The sequence below is a fragment of the Silurus meridionalis genome, chromosome 21 (assembly GCF_014805685.1).
Source record: "Silurus meridionalis isolate SWU-2019-XX chromosome 21, ASM1480568v1, whole genome shotgun sequence".
NCBI classification, from domain to species: domain Eukaryota; kingdom Metazoa; phylum Chordata; class Actinopteri; order Siluriformes; family Siluridae; genus Silurus; species Silurus meridionalis.
The window spans coordinates 8,481,151-8,502,845 of record NC_060904.1 but is presented as its reverse complement, the minus strand read 5'-3'; the positions used below and the strand labels follow the sequence as shown (position 1 = coordinate 8,502,845).

The 21,695-nt window shown below is 37.2% G+C and overlaps 1 protein-coding gene across 2 annotated transcripts in view; it reads right to left on the bottom strand.

Moving 5' to 3' along the window:
- The window catches only part of pou6f2 (POU class 6 homeobox 2), an 83,916-nt gene that overhangs the window by 41,093 nt on the left and 21,128 nt on the right, over nt 1-21,695 (bottom strand). For both annotated transcript variants that reach the window (XM_046877493.1, XM_046877494.1), the window contains one exon: nt 13,684-13,906. In XM_046877493.1, coding sequence (XP_046733449.1) covers nt 13,684-13,906 — 223 coding nt within the window. The remainder of the gene's footprint in view (nt 1-13,683; nt 13,907-21,695) is intronic.

Sequence of the window (21,695 nt, the reverse complement as noted above, 5' to 3'; positions counted from 1 at the left end):
ATTTTTAATTAATTTTTTAATTAATTTTAATAATCTTCTTTGCAATCTAATATAATTCTGTATTCCAAATGTTTGTATTTGTTTGTTTGGAGATTCCAATCCACAAAGCTGGAAGTTTTTTATTCTTAATCTCATACAGGAGCATGTGATGATGGTGTTTTTAAAACCTGTGAAATGATGATGCACTTCTGATTATGTGATGGTTTAATATGATCAGGCCCTAATAGGGTTTTATAGCAAACCTTTATTGCAAATTGATTAATACAAATTTTGATTGTCAATTTGATTCATTAAAAATAAAGAAGCTGAATTTGTCTTACTTTACTAATCCTATAAATAATGTTGATAAACCTTTCTCAATGTCTTCCTTTTTTTCAAAGTAACTAGAAGGCCTCAGGCTGGAATTAAACGGTATCACGCCCCTGACACCTCTTGTAATTCAAATATTTCTTTAGCCCTCGTAAATTCTTCTCTTCTCCCAGAGGTCAACTCTCGAATGCCCCCTGCCTCACTTTTCCTTGCCCACCACCACTGAGGTCTCTCTTGTGCCCCTACTCCATCCATTGAGTGTGTTGCAGCGGGTAAAGAGCCTCATGCAAAATTTATGCTCACCCGGCAGTTTCAGTGGGCGGAAAAATCAATAGAGGTAGGCACTGATGCGTCGGGGAGACAGTGTGCCGGTTGACAGACAGTAAAAGCCTTAGGGGTGTGTGTATTTGTGTGTGTGCGTATCTGTGTGAGCATGTGGGGAGGGACAGAGGTCTGCATTTGCCGATCCAGAGATGGACCACAGCCTTCGCGCTCTGTCTTCCTTGTATCAGAGGGATTATTGCGCTAGGTTCAGAGCCTACCTGAAAAGCACAGAAAGCGTTTTAAATGGAGCACACAGTGTTTCTGTCGAAAAATATATGTTTCAAAAACCACCTTGCATTTTTTTTTTTTTGTGAGTGATCGTTATTCTGCACCACTGCGGTAGATGAGCGCAAACTTACAGTCATGTTGAAATGAAAAGAAGAACTTATTTGTTGTGCAAAACAAATCTGGGTGAGTAAAAACAAGCCGGATTTCAGCCGGATAAATGCCAAACAATGGGATTTTTTCCCCCTCTCCCTCCACTTTAATTATTCCCTTTGCTTTCTTGTAAATCTGTTCACACTTACCCAGAAGCGATTGGATAAGGACAGGCGGGTGATACAAGTTAAAAGAATTTAAAAAGGGAGAAAATGAGAGAGGCATCATGCCCACAAGTCGTGCAGTGTTACTGATTACCAATGCACAGGCTGACATGTCACTGCCTGTGATGTTAAATGCTCTTTAAAATCAGTCCAGTGAAGGCAAAAGCAGAAGCGGTGTGAAAAAAAATGCTGATATAAAACACATATGATCAAGAAGTAGATCAGATACATATTCAACAAACTGTATATTGTCAGTCTTTCTGATATGTACTCAGCTGCAGTTGTTTTTGTGGGATTTTTTTTTTTTTTTGCAAAAAGTGAAGTGGATTGTACTTGAAAAAAAGTCTCTGAATAGAAACGCAATGTGGTTTCTGTTTCTCTCCACGCAGCATTTAATAGAAGCTCAGCTCTTCTGTGAAGTAGCAGCCCGATTTTTGTCGGTTTAGTGGTTTCTCTCTCTGCATGGCCTATAAGGCACATGAGCGATGTATGATGAATGAAGTGCTGCTGCTTATGCGCTTATCATGCTCGGTGAGCAGCAACAGGTTCAGCCGAGGTAAATGAAATTTCTCTCCAGCACAATATATCATCACAGCAAATGTATGTATGCACCCCAAACTTACACAAGCAACCTGAGCCAAATGCTGACAGAGTGTGTGATGGGTAAGGGAAATGAAGGAAAAGGAGGTAATGGGTATGCAGAGGTGGTGCTTGGGGTGAGATGCAGCGAGAGCTGTGGTAGCAGAGTGTATTTTAATATGAAGTGGTGTTTCCTCTACCTTACTTTTTAAAAAGGTAGTGGAAGTAAATTGAATGTCTGTATGTTTAGTGGATAATTTAACACAGGTGGTTTGTTTGGAGAAGATAAATCATAAAAATCACAACACTGGCTAGAGGCAAATGTGGGCTAATCTAGTACTGACACACAGAACAACAAGAGGTGTCCGGATTGTTGCAGTATTTTCTCTAAGATAATTTATTATAATTTAATTTAGTTTAATTCAACGTAATTTGTCTATTGCTTTCAACAATACAGGTTGTAAAAACGCAGATCCTTAGCAAGAGGTGAGATTGTCAAGAAAATCTTCCAGATATTAAGGCAGAAGTCTCATATATATAAATCACTACCCGTCTACAGTTGTGCTGTAAAGTCAAACCGAATTAACTGTGTCCAGATCTGTCAAAGTGCTCGCTTTATAACAAATTAAAGATCAGCAGGGCAGATAAATCAAGTCGTTTATTAGAGTTACAGAAGAAATATGGCTTGAGAGAGCCAAATGTTAGCTGTAGTGTAAGTGTAAAGAAAAGGAAAAATTGTCAGGCGAGCGTAACATAAACTCCCTAATGACATGGGGGTGGGGGGGGGGGGGTTCAGGGGGGGGGAACAGAAGGAAAAAGGAAAGGGAAGGTGAGAAGTTGCATGTTTGAGGGCAGAAGACACACTTAAGCTATCTCTCTGTCTCGCCTTCGCTCTCGACTTTCTTAGCAGTTCAGAGGCAGATGTAAGACTTGGGCTGTAATAGATATCTGTGGTCTACTTATGTGCTACTTGATCTAGCTGCTATGTGCCTATACCAAGGACCCCCTTGGGACCATTACACTTTCCAGTCCTTCCTCTGAGACCTCTTTCAGCCCTCTTTAACACTTAACACAAGCCCCCCCTGAACCCAAAGCACTGCCACCCCACCTTCTGTAGAAAGCATGGCTATTAATTAAGGTAATGAGGACTTGAACCAGCAATTAGAAACCGCAGACAGCTTTTAGTCACTGTTTTTTCTCCTTCCAAAGGGGACTTGGTTTCAGCACCATCTGCTGAGTTTAAACTCACCACAAGGTCTTGTGTTTCGGGGAGAAGAGGAACACGTTATCTGAGATTCAGACCTTCACGTGACCCCAGGGTTCGATTTTTGGAACATCTCAGATTTTGAGTTTTCATCTCTTTTTTCTGCCTCCCTCTGATATGAAATGACAAATAAAAGCAGCATTGTATGTCAGAGAGCTCTTGTGACTGAATGTGGAAGTGATCCATTTCTGACGAGTGATCCCGGTTAAAATATATTGCAGCACTTTAAGGTCTATCGATTTGTTATTATGGCTGAATGTATTTGAATAGAGAAGCCGGAGCTGCCTGTATGTGTATTGAAAAACAGTTTGATTTGTATTGATAGGCTGATTCTTAAGATATTGATTAGATGTTGAGGTTATAATGACATGGCTGGATTTGTGTAACATTTGTATTGATTCCTGGGTAAGTGGGCATTGATAAGCTGCTAGGTTACTATTGATTGCTGTTGACATTCAAGACATAGTGCACTATACCACTATAACACAAAAATGTTTTTTTTCTCCCTTCTTTTCAAATATAAGTGTCCAAAAATGGAAAAGTGTATTTCCTTACAACATTGCCAATGAGCCATAATACAGGGGTAAAAAAAAAAAAGCTATGCTCCTACAGGACAGACCTTTTAAACTTCACATTTTCCAAGCGATTGAACTAAAAGGCAGGCTTAGCCCATCAGAAGCTCTTTTTCTGCACCTCACCCTATATTTTAGCAACTTTTCCATCTATCAAAGAGAGCTTTCATGCTCTTCTAACACGAAATGGCATACCTTTGCCTTCACGTTCACACAAAAGGTACATATTTGTGTCAATAGGGGTGTTAGAAATCTCTACCACTTTCTCTAAAAGCTTCAACAAAAAGCCTGAAGCTTCAGTTCTCATAGTCAGAGTACCAAGTAATATGTTATATTATTCACACACACACACACACACACACACACACACACACACACACAATCACATGCACATACAGAAACACACAAAAGGAGTGACATATTGTCACTCCAGTGACAGAACACAATTGTCGTCGCAGTACGATAACCCCTTTTTCATTGCAGTTCACTTCCATGAAATTACCATTAGCATTACGACTCATGCAGAACTGAGATAAATGTAAAAACGTCACCCAATTCAACCAAAGAAGAATGCCAGTTTCCCCAGATTACCATCTCTCTCCCTCTCTCTTTCTCTTTCTCAATGCTGCCAAGTGTAGTATTTCATTTACAACATATCGTTGGTTTTTCTTCTCTCACTGACCATGTAAATCACTAATCAATTTCCATTTCCAAGGCCTGATGATGGGTTGTCACTGAACGCTTATGAATCGCCACATAGCAGCCAAGCACAAGACCTTTAATAATGGAGAGGTGAACATCTCAGAGGAGAACGAAAAAAGAGTCAGGGAGAGTACATAAAAAAAGGACTACACTTGAATAAGTCTATGAAATTGTAGCTGATAGTTTAAGTGGCCTAAAACTCCTTATTAAATCAAACCAAATTAAAAGGTTTTTGTAGTATATTATTTTACAGGATTGTAAAAGACTTTAAAGGCCAATCTTAATTCGATTTCTTTATCTGTTTGCTACTATTTGCATCGCTATTTGTGCAGTAGTTGTATCTGTATAGGAGGAGCATCAATTAGGAAGATTTTAAATAAAATGCAATTTTTAATTGACACAAATCAAAACAAAACTGTAAGGCTTGTTTAGTTGTTCAGTAAGATTTTAATTCAAAAAAGAACAATAAGCACAATTTTTTTTTTATATATATAGAGCAGTGGCTCTACTGGGAAATGACATTAAGATGTAAATCTTCATGCTAAATTAACGTCATATTCATATTTGAGTTTGTATCTCTTTAAAGCACCATCTTTTTGAATTGATTAATGTATTCAAATTTGGTTACATTCCAACTACTTCAATACCTTCAATATTAACTACCTTTGGATCTGAGCACACTTCTCCTCCCTGATTCATTTTGGTTGAGCAGGATTCTTTTTCTACATTCTGCCTCATCATCATCATCATCATCATCATCATCATCATCATCAATATCATCCCATGCCTGTGTTAAGTCTTTGTCCATCTCTGCCTGCACACTCTGAATCCAGCTCTCCCTCTCTTATTTAAATATCTGAGTGAGCGCAGGCAGGCAGCAAAAATTCAGGAGCCCACACCATGCCAGAGAAAGTGCGCACTGAGCGATTTGTTTAATTTAATGCCAGTGTTGAGGAGCTTAAGTCATTTCAGGCCTTTCTGCACCACTTCCCCATCAGAGACAAACGTCAAACGGCTGCAACCTTTTAAAAAAAAACCTTTATTGGGTCTCTTCAATTATTTGGAGACTGATGTTATTACCATAAAATATACAGTACATAGCAAACACGGCTGAGGATGTTGAATGCAAGAAGAAGAAAGAAAGAAATGGCAGACCTTGTCAAGAATAACAGAAGTATCTGGTTTAAACTTGTGTTCCTGACCTGGTGTTTCTGCACCGCATGCTTGTGTCTCTGTGCTTTGCTATACAAGCAGCAAGACAAAGAGGCCGGCTCAATTGAAACAGACAAAGCCATATCCGATTATCATTATTATTGTCTATTTCAATCTGGCCTTGCTCTCTCGTATGCGCACTGTGGCGGTTTCTTCTTTTCAGCGTTTAGACAGAGTGACAATGCCACCAGTCACATTTAAAACGAACAGCATGTGGCAGACCAGGCGGCTGCTGAGTTCGCTTCAAGACCACAAATGCCACAAATACGCCAAACAGAAGCAGCAGGATTTTAGCAGACACTCGAAGGACTTTCATTGCCTGTAGCGTTTCAGCTTTAAGAGGAGTGAGGATGTAATCTTCTTCTGATCTGTCTCCTGTTTTATAATAAACAGACTCGGGCTCAGAAAGCACACAATCATATACTTTAATCATAAAGCAACTGTTTGGAGGATGATATGGAAAATAAATTGTATGTAAAATGCATCCATGTTGTTTCATTCCATTGTCCTTTGATGTGTATTCTTTGATATCATGCGCTCTATAGGTTTATGTATTTCCACGCCATAGCGTGTCTGTGTGTTACAATTTGTGTTATTTTTTGTTTCTAACCCACTGTCATATGCAGTCACCTGGCAGCATACTTGCAAGCTGCTTATTCAAGTCAGACAATATTCAGAGGGGGGAAAAAAGGCAAGAGAACAGGATGGAGGAGGAACCCGAGCGATATCAGAGGTGTATGGGAGATGAAAAGCTTAATTTCTGCCGGGACTGCCTCGGAGAGCGAGCGCCAGCACAACCCTCCCTGTCTCAGACGCCACCTCTCACTCTCAATTATTTGGCTCCTGTCACAACAAATCAATCAAATTACTCCAGCAAGCCTGTGTGCAGGTGCTGCTAGCACATCGCCAGTTGCATTAGCTTTGAAATGTATGAGAGCTCTAGCAATTTTATCACTCTTATTTATTTAATGCGACTTGCTCCCCTGCGAGTCATCTTACAACTGCTGCAAAGTTAAATCATTAAAGGACATTACAGAAGGCTGACTGTGGGGAGCACTTTAAATTAAACACAGAGAAAGACAGAGTGTGTGAGGAAGAGAGAGAGAGAGAGAGAGAGAGAGAGAGAGAGAGAGAGAGAGAGAGAGAGAGAGAGAGAGAGACTTTTTTTTGCACCAGTATCATGTTGAAATAGAGAGAGCTTTACATTTAAATACTGAGGATGAACAACAGAAAAAGCTTTGGTAGAGTTCATTTCTGAGACATTGAGAAACCTCAATTAAAATGAACTCTTTTCATTTTGACCTCTTTTAGGAATTTTTGAGAATCCAAAAACACATTGTTAGTATATAATGCACACACCTGGGCTAAGTTCAGACACATACTCAATAAACTGAATCCTTGATCCGTAACTGTATCCTGTCTTAACTGTAAGTTGGATAAAACCACCAACAAAATATTCTTTCTCCTGATCAGGGCCATAGTAAACCTGAAGCCTGTCCCAGAAACACTGCATGTAAGACAGGAATATACCTTTTATGGGATATCAGTCCATCAAATACAGCTAAAAAAATATATATCAAAACAATGTTGACTGACTGAGAATTTTGCCTTTATAAGGACGTACAGACATAAAAGATACATTGAATAAAAAGATAAACTAATTTTCTGCAGTGCCTGTCCCCCAAAATATCAAACCATATATCTTTTCTGCTTTACTGCTGCTCCGCATCGTATGACAAACTCTAATTATCAACCTTGCTGTCATCTACTTAGTGTTAACTTTACAAATCCTAGAGGTTCAAGTTTCTTTTTAAACTAAAATAAGCTTGTTTGAAACGTTGAGGTCCCTGATCTGCCTGTTTTCTTATCCAGTTATGCATCTTCATCTGAAGCCACCCAGCTCTTTTGACAGAAGACACCATTCCAGAGGGAGCGAGAAGCTGTTCTCTTAGTGTAGTGATTAGAGCCAACACGACTCCTCATTAGCCTACATGAGCTGAGAGACGCAGGCAATTACCCCCCGCACCCCTGAGTGCCGTTTTATGTTTCCTACGGAGAACGCACTTATGCACACACACACACACACACACACACACACACACAATGTAGCCCTCCATTCAACCCCCTCTCTGCACGGTACACTGCAAGCTCTGATGCATCTGTGACCAGGCAGCTTACAATATGAATATGAAAGAGTCTGACTCTACATTTGTTCTGCATTAACTCAGAGAGATACTGACAAGCGGGGAGGCTGATGTTTCATTTGCTGCACACGTCTGTGGGGAACAGACTGGAGCACTACATTAGTGTTTCCAAAAACACTTGAATTGGTCATGAAAAGAAAGTTATTTATGATCTAAGGTTGAATTCATTCTGTCTCGTAAAATTAGGCTAGCTGAACAACAGAACGAAAATCAACACGGATGCTGTTTTCATAGGGACCTGAAGTTTGCTTTAATTGGTTGTGCTAGAATACAGAAAATGGGGAACAAATTGAATAAAAGTTGAAATGTTTCAGACGATATAATTAAATTTGACAGTCAAAGAAATGAAAACATGAGACACTGCAACAATAGTCTTCCATAACATTTCATTCTGGCTTTGTTTATCCTACAACAGTTTACTCTTTTACACTAAATCCAACTGATTTTATTTTTATAGAATGCCAGCATTGTTCTGTCATTGCCAGTGTCTCTAATAAAATCCCAATAATGATCTAGAGGTAATGACAATGTCATATTTGGTTCCATCTTTTTCTTTAACATATCTGTTAACACAAAAGTTTACCTACATTATCAATCAGAAACTGATGAAAAGGTAATGTAAAGGTGCTTTATACTTGTCACATGTATATTAAAACACAGTAAAATTCTAACTTCTCATATCACAACTATGTTAGGAAGCTGGCGTCAAAGTGCAGGGTCAGCCATGATACAGAATGTTAGGAGCCTTGCTTAAGGACCCACAAGTGGCAGCTTGGTGATGCTGGGGCTTGAATTATGCACCTTCCAACCAGTAACCCAGAGCCATTACCACTGAACTACCACTTACCATTTAAAGATATAATAGCTTAATTGAAAGTATCATTACTAATTATTGCTAATTATCAGCACTAATGAGTCACAATGCTTCTCAAAAACACTACAAGCTAACTTATCTTTTTATAACAGATGCACATTACAGTACCTAGCATTGTCCAAAATTACCTTCAATTTAAACTTAACCAGCTTCACTGTCTCAAGGTGACAGAATAATTAATTAATACTCTGTAGTAATAATAAGAGAAATATTTTCATCTGGCTGGTGCTATTCTGATAAAAAAATATAAAGTCTTTATGTTATAAGTTATATAAGGTTTATATACTGTGTGTGTGTATATATATATATATATATATATATATATATATATAGTTCTTGCATTAGCAGGGGACACATTATCCTGAACAAATTCCTGATTACAATTCATGTGTATTCTCTTTTTTATCTTGTTATAGGACATTTGTGATAAGGTACGATTCTGTGCATTCTTGCCAAAATATAATTGTCCTTTATTAGCAGCATTGTTATTTTGTACAAATGCAGATAACAGTCAGACAGGGCCTGCTGGTATACAAGAAGAGCCCATGACTAGGCCAAATGACACTGAGGCACCAGAGACAATGTTAAAAGATATTGGCACTAAACTATACACATGAAAGTGTAGCTCTAAAGTAAAAAGAAATATGTATCAGATCTGTGACATGTTTGATGTTAAAACAGAGTGGGGTGGGGTCAATCTGATCTGCAGAAAACCTAGCACGAAAATGTTCAAGATTAAAGGTTTCTAAGGCTTGTGAGTAGATTAATGCAATTCTGTGTAAGTCCCAGCTCAGACTGCAGAAAGACAAAGTGGACCATCTCAAATGTGAAAAGGAGACTTTTGAATCCACTGTGAAATCTGCCCGAGAACAGCTGAAGGAGGAGAGAGCAAGCCTGGCCTAACTGAAACAATGCTTCAGGAAAGTACTAATATGAGTAAAAGTGTTGCTTTCACACAGGTTCAGCTCTGTCTCTAACCTTTCAGAGATCTCCTGGCAATAGAAAAGAAATTCAAAACAAACGACTTAGGGGTGAGATTTCTAAAAGCAAGTCAGACATCATCAAGGAAAATGGAATCCTGAAAAGTGTGCTCTGTCAAGAATGGGGAGATCAACAAGAGCCTCTGGGCTATTATTCAGCACGGGTGAATCCAGTAACCCTAAAATGGGGGCCAGGTTTAAGATCCGTCCAAGCTACTTACCCGGTGGTTCAGCAAATACTTCCTAACATAATAGACCATGAAGATCACATTAAATGTCTACATGCCTCCTAAACACTCCTGACTCAATCATTTACAGGATTGCATACACAAGAAATGTAGTAATCAATGTTCATGTAATAAAAGAGTTACTACATTGTGCCAATTCACGCATCAGGTATATGGTTAGAATCCTATGCAAATAGTTTAGTACTCATAATTACATTAATTTTGGCTCTGCTTTATTCTGAGTCTTTTTCTGTCTGTTCTAATAAAGCACCAGAAAACCCTCAAGGCCAAAACTGCTTGGGTGTGCAAAGAAAGTGTATTGATAGGGATTTCCTTATTAGGGCTCAGACAGGCAGTATCTGCTTTCCATCCACTTTGGCTTGTCTTTGCCAGCTCTGCAAAATGCAGCATTAAAATGTCTTTATACTTTCACCAGCTGGCTATATTACAAAGGATGGTCTAACTATGGATTTTTTTTATGTTCATATCTACCTTTCAAATTTCAACACACAAACAGTCTATAATAAATTGCTAATGATTTATATGAGGGGAAATATGAGGGCTTGTAATAGTAAATTGCCAGGGAATTTTTAAATGTAGGTTTCAGATGAATGTTTTAAAAAATAAAATGCTCAGGCGCTGTGGTTAAAAACGAAGCAAATCATAAATGGCAAAGAAATACAAAGAAAGCAAGTCCTAGATTATCACTGGAAACAGTCTATTAGATCTGTATAGGAATAATGGATCAAATAAGATGGTAGTGGAGATACAGCTACTAGATACTCATTGTGCCATATGCAAATAGTGCTATAGCTACATCTACATTTATGCATTTGGTAGACATCCTTATACAGAGTAAATTATCTACAACAAAAAAAAAAAAAACTTGTACAACAGGGGAGGATTAAAGCTTTGCTCAAGGCCTCAGCAGTAGCAGCTTGGTGATGCTGGGATTTGAAATCACAACCTTCCGAGCCAACATCTAATATCTTTATCACTGAACTGCTGCCGCCCTATATTAAACATAGGCTTATCTATATGAGAAAAACCTCAGATTAGGGTTTTATTAGGGAATTATTAAACACGTTTTCTTTCTTTCATACTCTATTTAAGGAAAATAAATATCCACATGATTGCAAATTCATATTTTAACATTTTAACATTAGTAACTGATTATCTCTTTACATATCACATTATTTATAATTTTATAAATCTCTAAATGAGGTTTAAGATATTAGATCCTTATTTGAGGTATTGTGTATTACTATTAAAATATGATTGATTTGATTTACTAACTTGCTGTTCCAAAATATGTTATTATTACTTAATATTTCACCGGTTATCTTATTATTTCAAATGAGTAGCTCAGAATTTCTAGTTAGCAGCTTTATTTCAAAACATTATGTACAGTGCCTGTCAAAGTTTGGAAATACGTAGTCTTTTATAGCTTTTTGAGACACATGCATGTTCCCTTTTTTATATGCAATGAAAAGGCAAAAACACAAGAATTGGACAGTGAATTAAAAAAATGAAAGATGAGTCCAAATGTGACATTTTTGGCTTTAACAGAAAACCTATGGAAGACGAAGAACAGGAAAAAACATGTCTGTTACCAGGCTGCCACACACCCACAGTCAAACAAGGAGGTGAAAGCTTAATGGTTCAGGGTTTTTAGGGTTGGACACTAGTTCTAGGTGAAATAAATACTGACCAGCGATTAAACATATAAATGAATAAATAAATAAATAAATAAATAAATAAATAAATAAATAAATAAATAAATAAATAAAAAAGAGGCGGAATTAAAACCTTTAACACACATTTATTAACAACATCCTTTCTTTACTTAAATATAAAAATAATTTTTTTTATAAAATATTTTATTTTATTTTATAAATAATACATTTTATTTATGCATTAAATAAACTCCAGCAAAAAATGTTGATTAAAGTACTAAAATCAAAATTTTTAAGGTACATTTAGAACAGATAAAAATGTGTGATTAAGTTGCGTTTACTCATGACAATCATGCAAATAATCGTGATTTCATATTTTAATCAATATATATCAATCATACTTCTTACTGTAATATTACCTTGTTTGTTAAATATAACCAAAAGGAGTTTGCAATGTGTCTCTTAAAAATAATGAAAGACTGCATTTCCAAACCTTTGAAACACAGAATTATGCTTAAACATAATTTACATAGGAATAGAACATAGGACATTTTTTTTATGCTCTGAGGTATAAAAAATCTACCAATCATGTAATGAGAAAAAGGGCCCTGTTTTTTATCTTGAGGTCACTAAATTTGGTGAATTTGATGAATTTAAGAAAAAAACAGTAATGTCAAGCAAACATAAATAGTTAATAATTATTTGAGGCAGAAATGCTAAAAGGTTATAACTCAAAGTATTAGACTCCACTTTGCCTTCTATTTCAGAAGCTTCTAAAAAAGTTAAGCAGGTTACATGGCATATAATCATGACTGTGAAAACTCTGGGTACATTTAGAAATTCTTCTGCCTGCATGAGTGTTTATTAAAAGCTCAGATGCCGGGTTGCCTGTTGTTATTTATGCATGTTTGTGTCCATTAGAGACATCTTTTACTCCATCTGGGCTCTTCAGCTATCTGTCTATCCATCAGTCCATCTGTCCCTCGCCTCTCTTTTGGGCATTTTTCTCCTGCCAGTGCATTATTTTAATCTCCAGCCTCTTGAAAAGGGGAAAAATGGGGCTAAGAGATGTGTTATTTTACATGCACTCAATGTATAACGTGGCTTTTTTAGTCAGGTATTAGTAAAGGAGTCTCATTTAAGATTTATGACTAATGGTTTCCCTCCTCCATCTGATGGTATAAAAGAGACAATGTTTTAAACATTAAAATGAAAACCATTTACAACTATGATCAAAAGAAAACACTTGCACATAAAAGTTTAAAAGAGGGGGGTGAAGGATGGAGAGAAAGACGGAGAAGAAGAGAGGACAGGAGGTTGCATCTACAGAGAGGAAAAAAAATGTTGAAGTGCTTTTTGTACTGAGATGCAAAATGCTGACCTGTAATGTATATAACTGGATGGTTTATTCCAGTGTTTCAATTTTCCACCTCTTTCCTTACACAACTGTGTTTTATACAGTCATAAATGTTCTGTACAGAACAGCGAGATTTCTTTCACATACACTTTGAGAAACCAGATTAGATCTTACACTCCAGTAAGACTAGACATTAAATCCCATTTGAACAGCAGCTTTGAACTGTGTGTGCATACACACCATAGGGAAAAAATATATCTAGAACCCACTGACTGCCCATTTGTCCCAGTTGGTTATAGTTCTATGTACTGTAGAACCCTACAGTATTATTATTTTATTATTATCTACGACTTGATCTTCGACCTTAGTGATATTTCTTACCAGATTTTGGGTAGACTTTTAAAACCAAACCCTTTCCATCATCTTCTCGTGGATAGTGCACTACAGACCAGAAATAAATGATTCCATTTAGAGCTCTTCAGTTTTCTCCTTTGGGGAAAACCTTACAAGTTCTTTGTGGAACCAAACAATAGAGGGACAATAGAGGGGATTCTAAAAAAAAAGGTTTTAAGCAGAAACCAGAAAGATAAAACCGTAAATCCTGACTGGATCTTAAATCTGGTTTTTATACAATACAGTATACAGTACTGTACTTTTTGTGGCCGTGTATAAGGAAATTAATTCGTACACATTATATATGAATAGAGAGTATATATTCTGAAAGGTATATATACATAGTTGGATAGGATCTGCATGATAAACTTTGTGTATATGTACATGGGCATGAAGCTTTATGACTTTACCATTGCTCTTGGCTAGTCTGGGTAAAGATTCTAGGTGAGGTGTAGAGTAAACTCCTACCTTGCAGGTTCTGGAGAGGGAGAGTCATGATGCCCCCAGCGGCTGCAGCAGCCACCAGTCCCTGTATATTGGCTGCTGTCGGCAAAGAGAGAACCAGGCCCTGCTGTCCACCCAGGTGCCCACCTGCATTAAAGGGGATGAGGATTGGCTGGTTCAGATTTGGTGCACCTCCCGACATCACACCGCTCATAGCTGAGGCCAGTTGCTGTGCCACCAGGAGAGACTGAAATAACATTAGGAATCAATTAATAAATAAGCAGCATATATTTACTATACATATAATGCATGTCTAACCGTAAAAAAAATAATAAAGTATTAAATACAATAAATAGTGTTTTGAAACAATGATCAATAACAGCAATAAACTTTCATTGCTTTCTATGTATCCTTCTTATACATGCTTGGCAGGAGCAAATCATTTCTTTAAGGTTGTTAGTCCTTGGTTAGTCTTTAGTGAAACAAAATCTTTGCAATGTAATAAAAGATTTCTAGAATTTTCAATAGAGGAACAAATTAATTATTTTTATTTTTTCCAGCTTTAGATTTATACTTTCATATAACAAACATATTTTATCTTCTTGTATTTCAATTTGCAATTACCCAAGAAGAAAGTCCAGAAATACTCCACTAACTTTCCAAAATAAATCATTCCAAAAAGTCACTCCTGATTATGAACTGAAAAGACTAGTCGCTGGAGTTTTGGGAAAGGAATGTTGTCCCATTCATGTCTGATGCAAGGTCATCTTTGTCACATTTCATTTCATTTCATAATGTTTTCAATTGGTGTAAGGAGCAGACAGGCTAGTTCAGCAGCTGGACTATACTACTACAAAACAATGCTATTAATAAAAAGTTTATTTATTTTAGTAATTCAATACAAAACGTGAAACTCGTATGTTATATAGATTCATCACACACAGACTGATTATATTTCAAGTGTTTATTTCTTTTAATTTTGATGATTATGGCTTACAGCTATGTGTTAAAAAATGTGGAGAAAAAGGTGAAACGAAGCTCATTCAAGAATTTGGGGAGATTCACAAAGAGTGGACTGCAGCTGGAGTCAGTGCTTCAGGAGCCACCACACACAGACGTATCAATGGGCTACAACTGGTGTCTTACCCGGGCAAAGGACAAAAAAGACTGGACTGCTGCTCAGTGGGCCAAAGTTGTCTTTCCAGATGGAAGGAAAGAAATGTTTGTATTTCATTAGGAAATCAAGGTTCCAGAGTCTGGAAGAAGGAAGGAGAGGCACAGAATCCAAGTTGTGAAGTCAGTGGTGGTTTGGGAAGTCGTGTCTTCTGCTGGTGTTGGTCCACTGTGTTTTATCACATCCACTGTCAGCACAGCCGTCTACCAGGAAGTTTTAGAGCACTTCATGCTGATTTTATTTTCCAGCAGGATTTGGCACCTGCCCACACTGCCAAAAGCACCAAAAGTTGGGTAAATGACCATGGTGTTGGTGTGCTTAACTGGCCAGCAAACTCGCCAGACCTGAACCCCATAAAGAATCTATGTGGTATTGTCAAGAGGAAAATAAGAAACTAGAGACCAAAAAATCCAGATGACCTGAAGGCCTCTGTCAAAGAAACCTGGGCTTCCATACCACCTCAGCAGTGCCACAGTCTGATCACCTCCATGCCACACCGAATTGAGGCAGTAATTAAAGCAAAAGGAGCCCCTACCAAGTATTGAGTACATATACAGTAAATGCATACTTTCCAGAAGAACAACAATTCACTAAAATGGTTTTTTGATTGGTCTTATGGTCTTTCTTCTCAATAGACAATACTATAGAAATGAAACTTGGATATATTTTATAGTAGTGAATGTGCAGTACAGATTTACTGTCTTCTAAAAATAACGAAAAATGCAGCCATTATTGTCTAAACAGTTGGCAACAAAAATGTCAAAACTGTGTCTAAAGTGTCAATACTTTGTGTGAGCACTATTTTATTTACATACATTTATATATACTATACTGTATATATACTTTTTTTATTAAGGCTACAATATGACATTATAGCCATAATAAAGTACTTTGGATACTTGAGTACGTTTAAAGGCAAATACTTTTATACTTTTACTAAAGTGAAAGTTTAAATGGAGCACTTTTACTTTTACTGGAGTAATATTTTCCTAGTGTATCTCTACTTTTATTTAATTACATGGTTTGTGTACTTCGTCCACCACAGCTCACTCACACCTAGGGGTAAATTAGTGCAGTCTGCATGTAAGTCACAAAGAAATCAAGAACATCAAGATCTTAAGCTGCAATGCTACCCACTGTGCAACCATGTCGCCTTGCTTTTGTGCTGTGTTTTGTCTTTTCAGTGAGTTTCATCCAGCATTCATAAATTTTGGCTTCAGCTCTTCAGCTCTGGCCTGTGTGTCAACCTGCAGTCTCTCTCTCTTTCTCTCTCTCTCTCTCTCTCTCTCTCTCTCTCTCTCTCTCTCTCTTTCTATCTCTCTCTCACTCTATGCTAGATATCACCTGCTTTGCCTGATTGCTGTAGTGCCTGCTGAAACCAGAGGGCAAACAGATGTTGATGTTGCAGTATGATAAACAATAAGGGAGACTGTAGTCAATGCTCTGGAGTGGTCAGAAGAAATATAACAAAGTATTATTTTGTTGTTGTTGTTGTTGTTGTTGTTGTTGTTATTGTTGTTGTTGTTCCTGTTCTTAGCAGTAAGGTAAAATAGTCTAGATCATCTCTGCAATTTAAATGTATTTGAACTAAAATTAAAAAATAATCAGAATAAATAAAATGATTTTCAGACATTACATTAATTTGCAAACTTGCATACCAAATTCCAAACATCAACAATAAAAATAATTTCAGTTATAGATTTATTTACAGCTTTCTGTTCCCTAATTTGTCCTTTAATAAAGTTAATAAAATAACTTGTTTTCTCTTTGTGTAGCCTCAGAATGGAACAAAGACTCCAGAAGAAAGGGCAATTTTTTAACAGCTGATTGAATATGATTAATGTGTGAAACTAGACTGAACTTTGTCTATTTTTCTGAGCAGCTGAGTCACTGTCTGTCTTCAAACAAAGACCGGACAAGCACTTAAATCAGTACTACTTTTTTCAAGAAAAAATGACTTTTAATGGTTAAACATTTCCCTGTATTCTTTGTCAACACTCCTGTTTTATACACTAGTGGAAAAAGAGAGAAAAATATATTTTATAACTGAATCATTTACTTACTTATACTATATAAGTATTTGCTAATAGATCTAAATAGGTTCTTTAAGTTATGCTCGATTAGGGCATTTGCGAAATGCTGTAATTATAAATGTATTATAACTGTGATCAGTAGATTATTCATAATTTCTGAAACTGTATTTTATATTCAACTGCAGAGCCTGTAATGAGCTTTACTCAGTGCACTCTAATTTCAAAGTTTCAATGGCAAACTGGCAAAGGTCATTTCCTTCATAGAATCATTTTTGTTTGACTTTGTTTAAAAACATGCCATTTGACTTTTCTTAAAGAAAAGGGAGTCTTTGAACATTGACATAGAAGTAGATGGAAATTAATTAACCACTGAAAAGACAAGAACAAAGACGTGTGTGACAGAATCAAATGGTATGCACTTACTCTTGCTGTTTTAAGTGTGTGTGGGCTGCGAGTGTGATGTAGGATCCTTCAGGCAAACAATCAAACAAAGCTTATCAACATTCCTTCTCTGTCTTCAGGTCGATGTCACTCTTTGGTTTAACACTGACTCAAGTCAGTGTATGACTATTCATTCTACATTTTCTTTTCATTTATATACAAAGGACAAAAAACATTGTCAATATAGATGGGTTAAATTTACCCAATTTACACAACACTCATGCTCTCTATTCTTATCACAATATCATCTTAGTTTCAAGTATATTATATTATTGAAATATTATTCTAAACTCGCATGCAAATGCACGAGTGGCATTTACGAAAGAATTCTACAAGGTGAAAGTCAGTCCTAGTCAAACGCAAGTCTCATCAGCATCTCTTCTTTTCAATGTTCAATGTTGCCTCTAATGTCTGGGTATAATACTATTTGATTAAATAGGAAGTTTGTTGACTAATGGTCATGCTTGAACATTTTAAAACATTGAAAAAGTAAAAAAGAAGGAATTTCACAATTAAAAAGTCCAATAACACAGTGCATTAATAAGATGTGAACCAAATGATCAAATGAAATGATAAAATCACACTAAGATAGTAAAATATTAAGGTTTCAATCATAATTTTTAGGCAAATTAAATGTTTTTATCATCTTGTTTATTACTGATTTGGATGAACTGATATTATGACAGAACAGTGTCTTTTTATTTTCTTAACTAAGTACTACAGGTGCATTGTGTGTGGTTCTTTTATCCACAGGTTCCCTATCCTGGTTCTGGAGTCCTGCTCATCTGAGTTTCCCTGCTTCAACAACCCACTGCACTTAAACTCAAGAAAACCTAATAATCACCTTATCAGTTCAGCCATGTGCATCAGATTTAGGAATCACTCAAATGTGCAAGTCTCCTGGAGTTTCCTCCTTCAACAAAATCATGTTTTTCTTGAATTTCTGCTCTATATGCCACTTTCAGTGTAATGGCTTTCCACTTTTGTGTGTATGCTTTTTGCTTGACTTAATCTTGTCTAATTTCTCTATTTTATTCCTGCAATATTTTATTTCTATACGATTGCTTGTTCCTAGTTCCCTTTTAGGAACAGGAGCTGCGTCAACAACGCTTTGGGAAATCCTCCACGTGTTCATGCTCTGAACCACGTGTGTATTCGCGACAACGGAAATGTGCGACGTCACCGGCGGGGTTACGTGACGACTAGGAAGCTATAAAAGCACATGCCATGGAGACAGCACTAGCTTCTGTTTGTTAAGGAAGCGCTCTGTGTATCTGTGGTCAGGGCATAGCAATAGCTCTAGGCATACCAGAGGTCAGTCTCGAGAGACTGATTCTCTTAAGAGGGAGATCCGGCAGCCTGAAAAAGTCTGCTGTTACAGGGCCCTGTGTTGGGGCTCCTTGTCGTCACATAGCGTTAATGCCGGACGCTTCCGAGTGGCCGCTCTGCCCAAGGTCTGTGAAAAGGGCCCCATCTCTCATGACACATCAACTGCCTGGAGATGCTGTTCGTGCTTCTAGGGTTGAAGCATTTCCTCTCAGACCAAAGCGACTATCATGTGCTGGTCCATATGGACAACACATCGGTGGTCTCATATCAACCACCAGAGGGGTCTATGCGCTCACCTTCTTTACAAGATCCTCCTGTGGTCCCAAGGAAAGGTGGTGTCACTAAGATGGAAATATGGAGAAGATTTTGCAGAGCACAAGTGGACCTGTTTGCGACTAAAAAGACATCACACTGTCTCCTCTGGTTCTCCCTTACTCACCCAGCCCTTCTTGGGCTGGACGCCATGGTACACTAATGGCCAAGGCTCCAGCTGCATGCTCTTCCCCCTGAAGTGCTGCTCCCAGGAGTTCTGGAAAGAGTTCGCCGGGATGGAAACCGTCCTGTCCATGGTCCGCTAGCCTGGTAAACCTTTTCAAACACCCTCCTTAGGAAATTCCTCAAAGGAGGGGCCTTCTCTCTCAGTCAGAGAGTGCTTTGCTTCACCCCCACCCCGAGCTGTGGAGTCTGTGGCTGTGGTCCTGAGGGGGCACAGCTCTTAGCCACTGGTCTTTCAGTTCAAGTTGTAGAAACCATTCTCCAATCCATGAGGAGGTTGTATGCCGAAACTTGCGTCTCCAGGCCATACTCCCTGCATCCCTGCAGCGCTTCCTTCAAGCGGTATTTCCGTGGCATATACTTTTATAGATTCCTGGCCAAAACGTCACTCCGTTGGATGACGTTGTGCTTTTAAGTTGGACTGATTACACACGTGGTTCAGAGCGTGGACACGAGAAGGAGTTCCCAAATCGTTATTGACGCAGCGGCTCATTTCCTCTGGGAACCAGGGTTACATACATAACCTAGAGACATTCCCTTGGGGTGTATATGTACTGTTTGTTTCTGTATGGTTGTGAATAAGCTTAGTTTTTGATCTGGTTTTGGACTGTAAGTACAAGCTACATAATAAACTTATAGCACAGTTTAGATGATCAAGTCCTGCCTTTAGAATTTAGTGTAGAGGGTTAATTAATGAGCGAATAAAGCAGATATTCTGTTCAAACAGTGAATGGTAAATCAAATTGGACATTTTGATATCTCTGAGAGATTTGCATTGAGCACATCATCAAATAAAACAAGGGTTTACTTTCTTGGACAGCGCTAATATCTGTCTCATCACTAGCAGTGTGAAATAAGAAAGACTCCAAGTTCTTTTGAGGAGCATATTTTTAAACACATCTGGTTTCAGTGAGGTGTGAATTAAAAACAGTTGACTTAGACAAAGCCACTACAGTGACCTTTTATAACCTTCTGAAGTGGATTAAGTAAAGAGATATGTAATTGTTGGAGCTACCTACTGTAGTGAATATAGAACCATAAAATCAAGGACAGACTTCTATATTCCTTGTCATCGTTGCATAAATACTCTTTTATAGCCTCCACCATCTTAATTGACAGGGGCATTTATCAGAGAAATGTCACCATAAAGCATTCCATGCTCACAATAATCAAAGTTAACTGGAAAACCTCAACCTTAGAAGACTTTAGAAATGTTTTATGGAATTCACAATAATAGCAGGAATGGAGTCATGCCTTCATTTATCTCTCCCTCATAGGCTCACTTGATTCATTTTGGCAATATTTTTTTATTTGTTTTCTCATTAACCTCATTTTTAACAGTTGCTGGAAATTGGATCTGAACCCTAGCTGAGAAATTGAATCTTATTAAAATACTCTTAAAATAAAACTCTTTACAAGTGAACTTGCAATTACACTTTGCCTAATAACAAAACAGGTACAAGCGCTACATACATGTGCAGCTCAATACATGAACAATATGCCAGCACCAGATCATAGTAATAATGCGGCAATTATAATGTCTTTGTTATATAGTGTAAAGTTCTTCCCTGACTAATTACTGTAATGTACATTTACATTAAGCAGAATGAAATGTTGTTTTTTTATTTTTTTTTAAAACTGCATATTAAATGTAGATTGGTGTCTAAATAATAATGTTTCAAACTCACTTCTGATAGTAATTACACTTCAAAAAAAAACCCTGAAAATTGAATCTCAGAGCAATGTACTTAGTTATGTAATCATTGAGGTTGAGTTTACAAAAAAAACGACAAACATTACAGCAAAACTGCGGAAAATAAAAAGGTTTATATAAACCTAAAGACATCAGGCTCAGCTTGCAAGGGTTGGCTACCTATCGATGCTTAACATGTATTACCTCTATTTCTAAAGTTGCTGTGTGATATAGTATACATTTATATAAAGAATTTCCTAGAATAAGGAATGCAGTATCAAACTGTGACTCACATCTAAATCATTATACTATATGTATGTATATCTTTCCCTGACCAACTAAAGTAAGATAAATTGTATTATTTAATTTATAAGTTGTTGTTGTAATGGCAAAGTTATGTACATCTGCTTTGAGTGAATTTGGTTTTGGTGTTTGATATACTGCAATCCTTTTCACAGCCCAGAAGTACAGCAATCTACAAGAATAATAAAAGAAGCTAAATGAATTTGGAATTAGCTTTTATTAATGTATATGTAGGTTAACGTTGGCTGTTTTGAATGATTTGTGTGCATTCTATAATATTACACATTGCATCCAAATAAAAATGTTCTAATTCTTCATGTTTACTAGTAAATTTTCTCTTATTAAAAGCACCCAAACTTCAAAATCTAACAAAGTCAATTGTGCAATTGTGCAAGGAAGCATCTCAAACAGAATGTTCATGTTAATCACTGACAGTATTTCAGAAAAATAATTTGCAGAATACAAGATTTTTGCTTTGGGTTTTGCCATTAAACTCTACCATTTTTAATAAGCATATCCTCTATTATGAGGATCCCAAGGACCCAGAGCTGCCTGACTTACTGGCAGG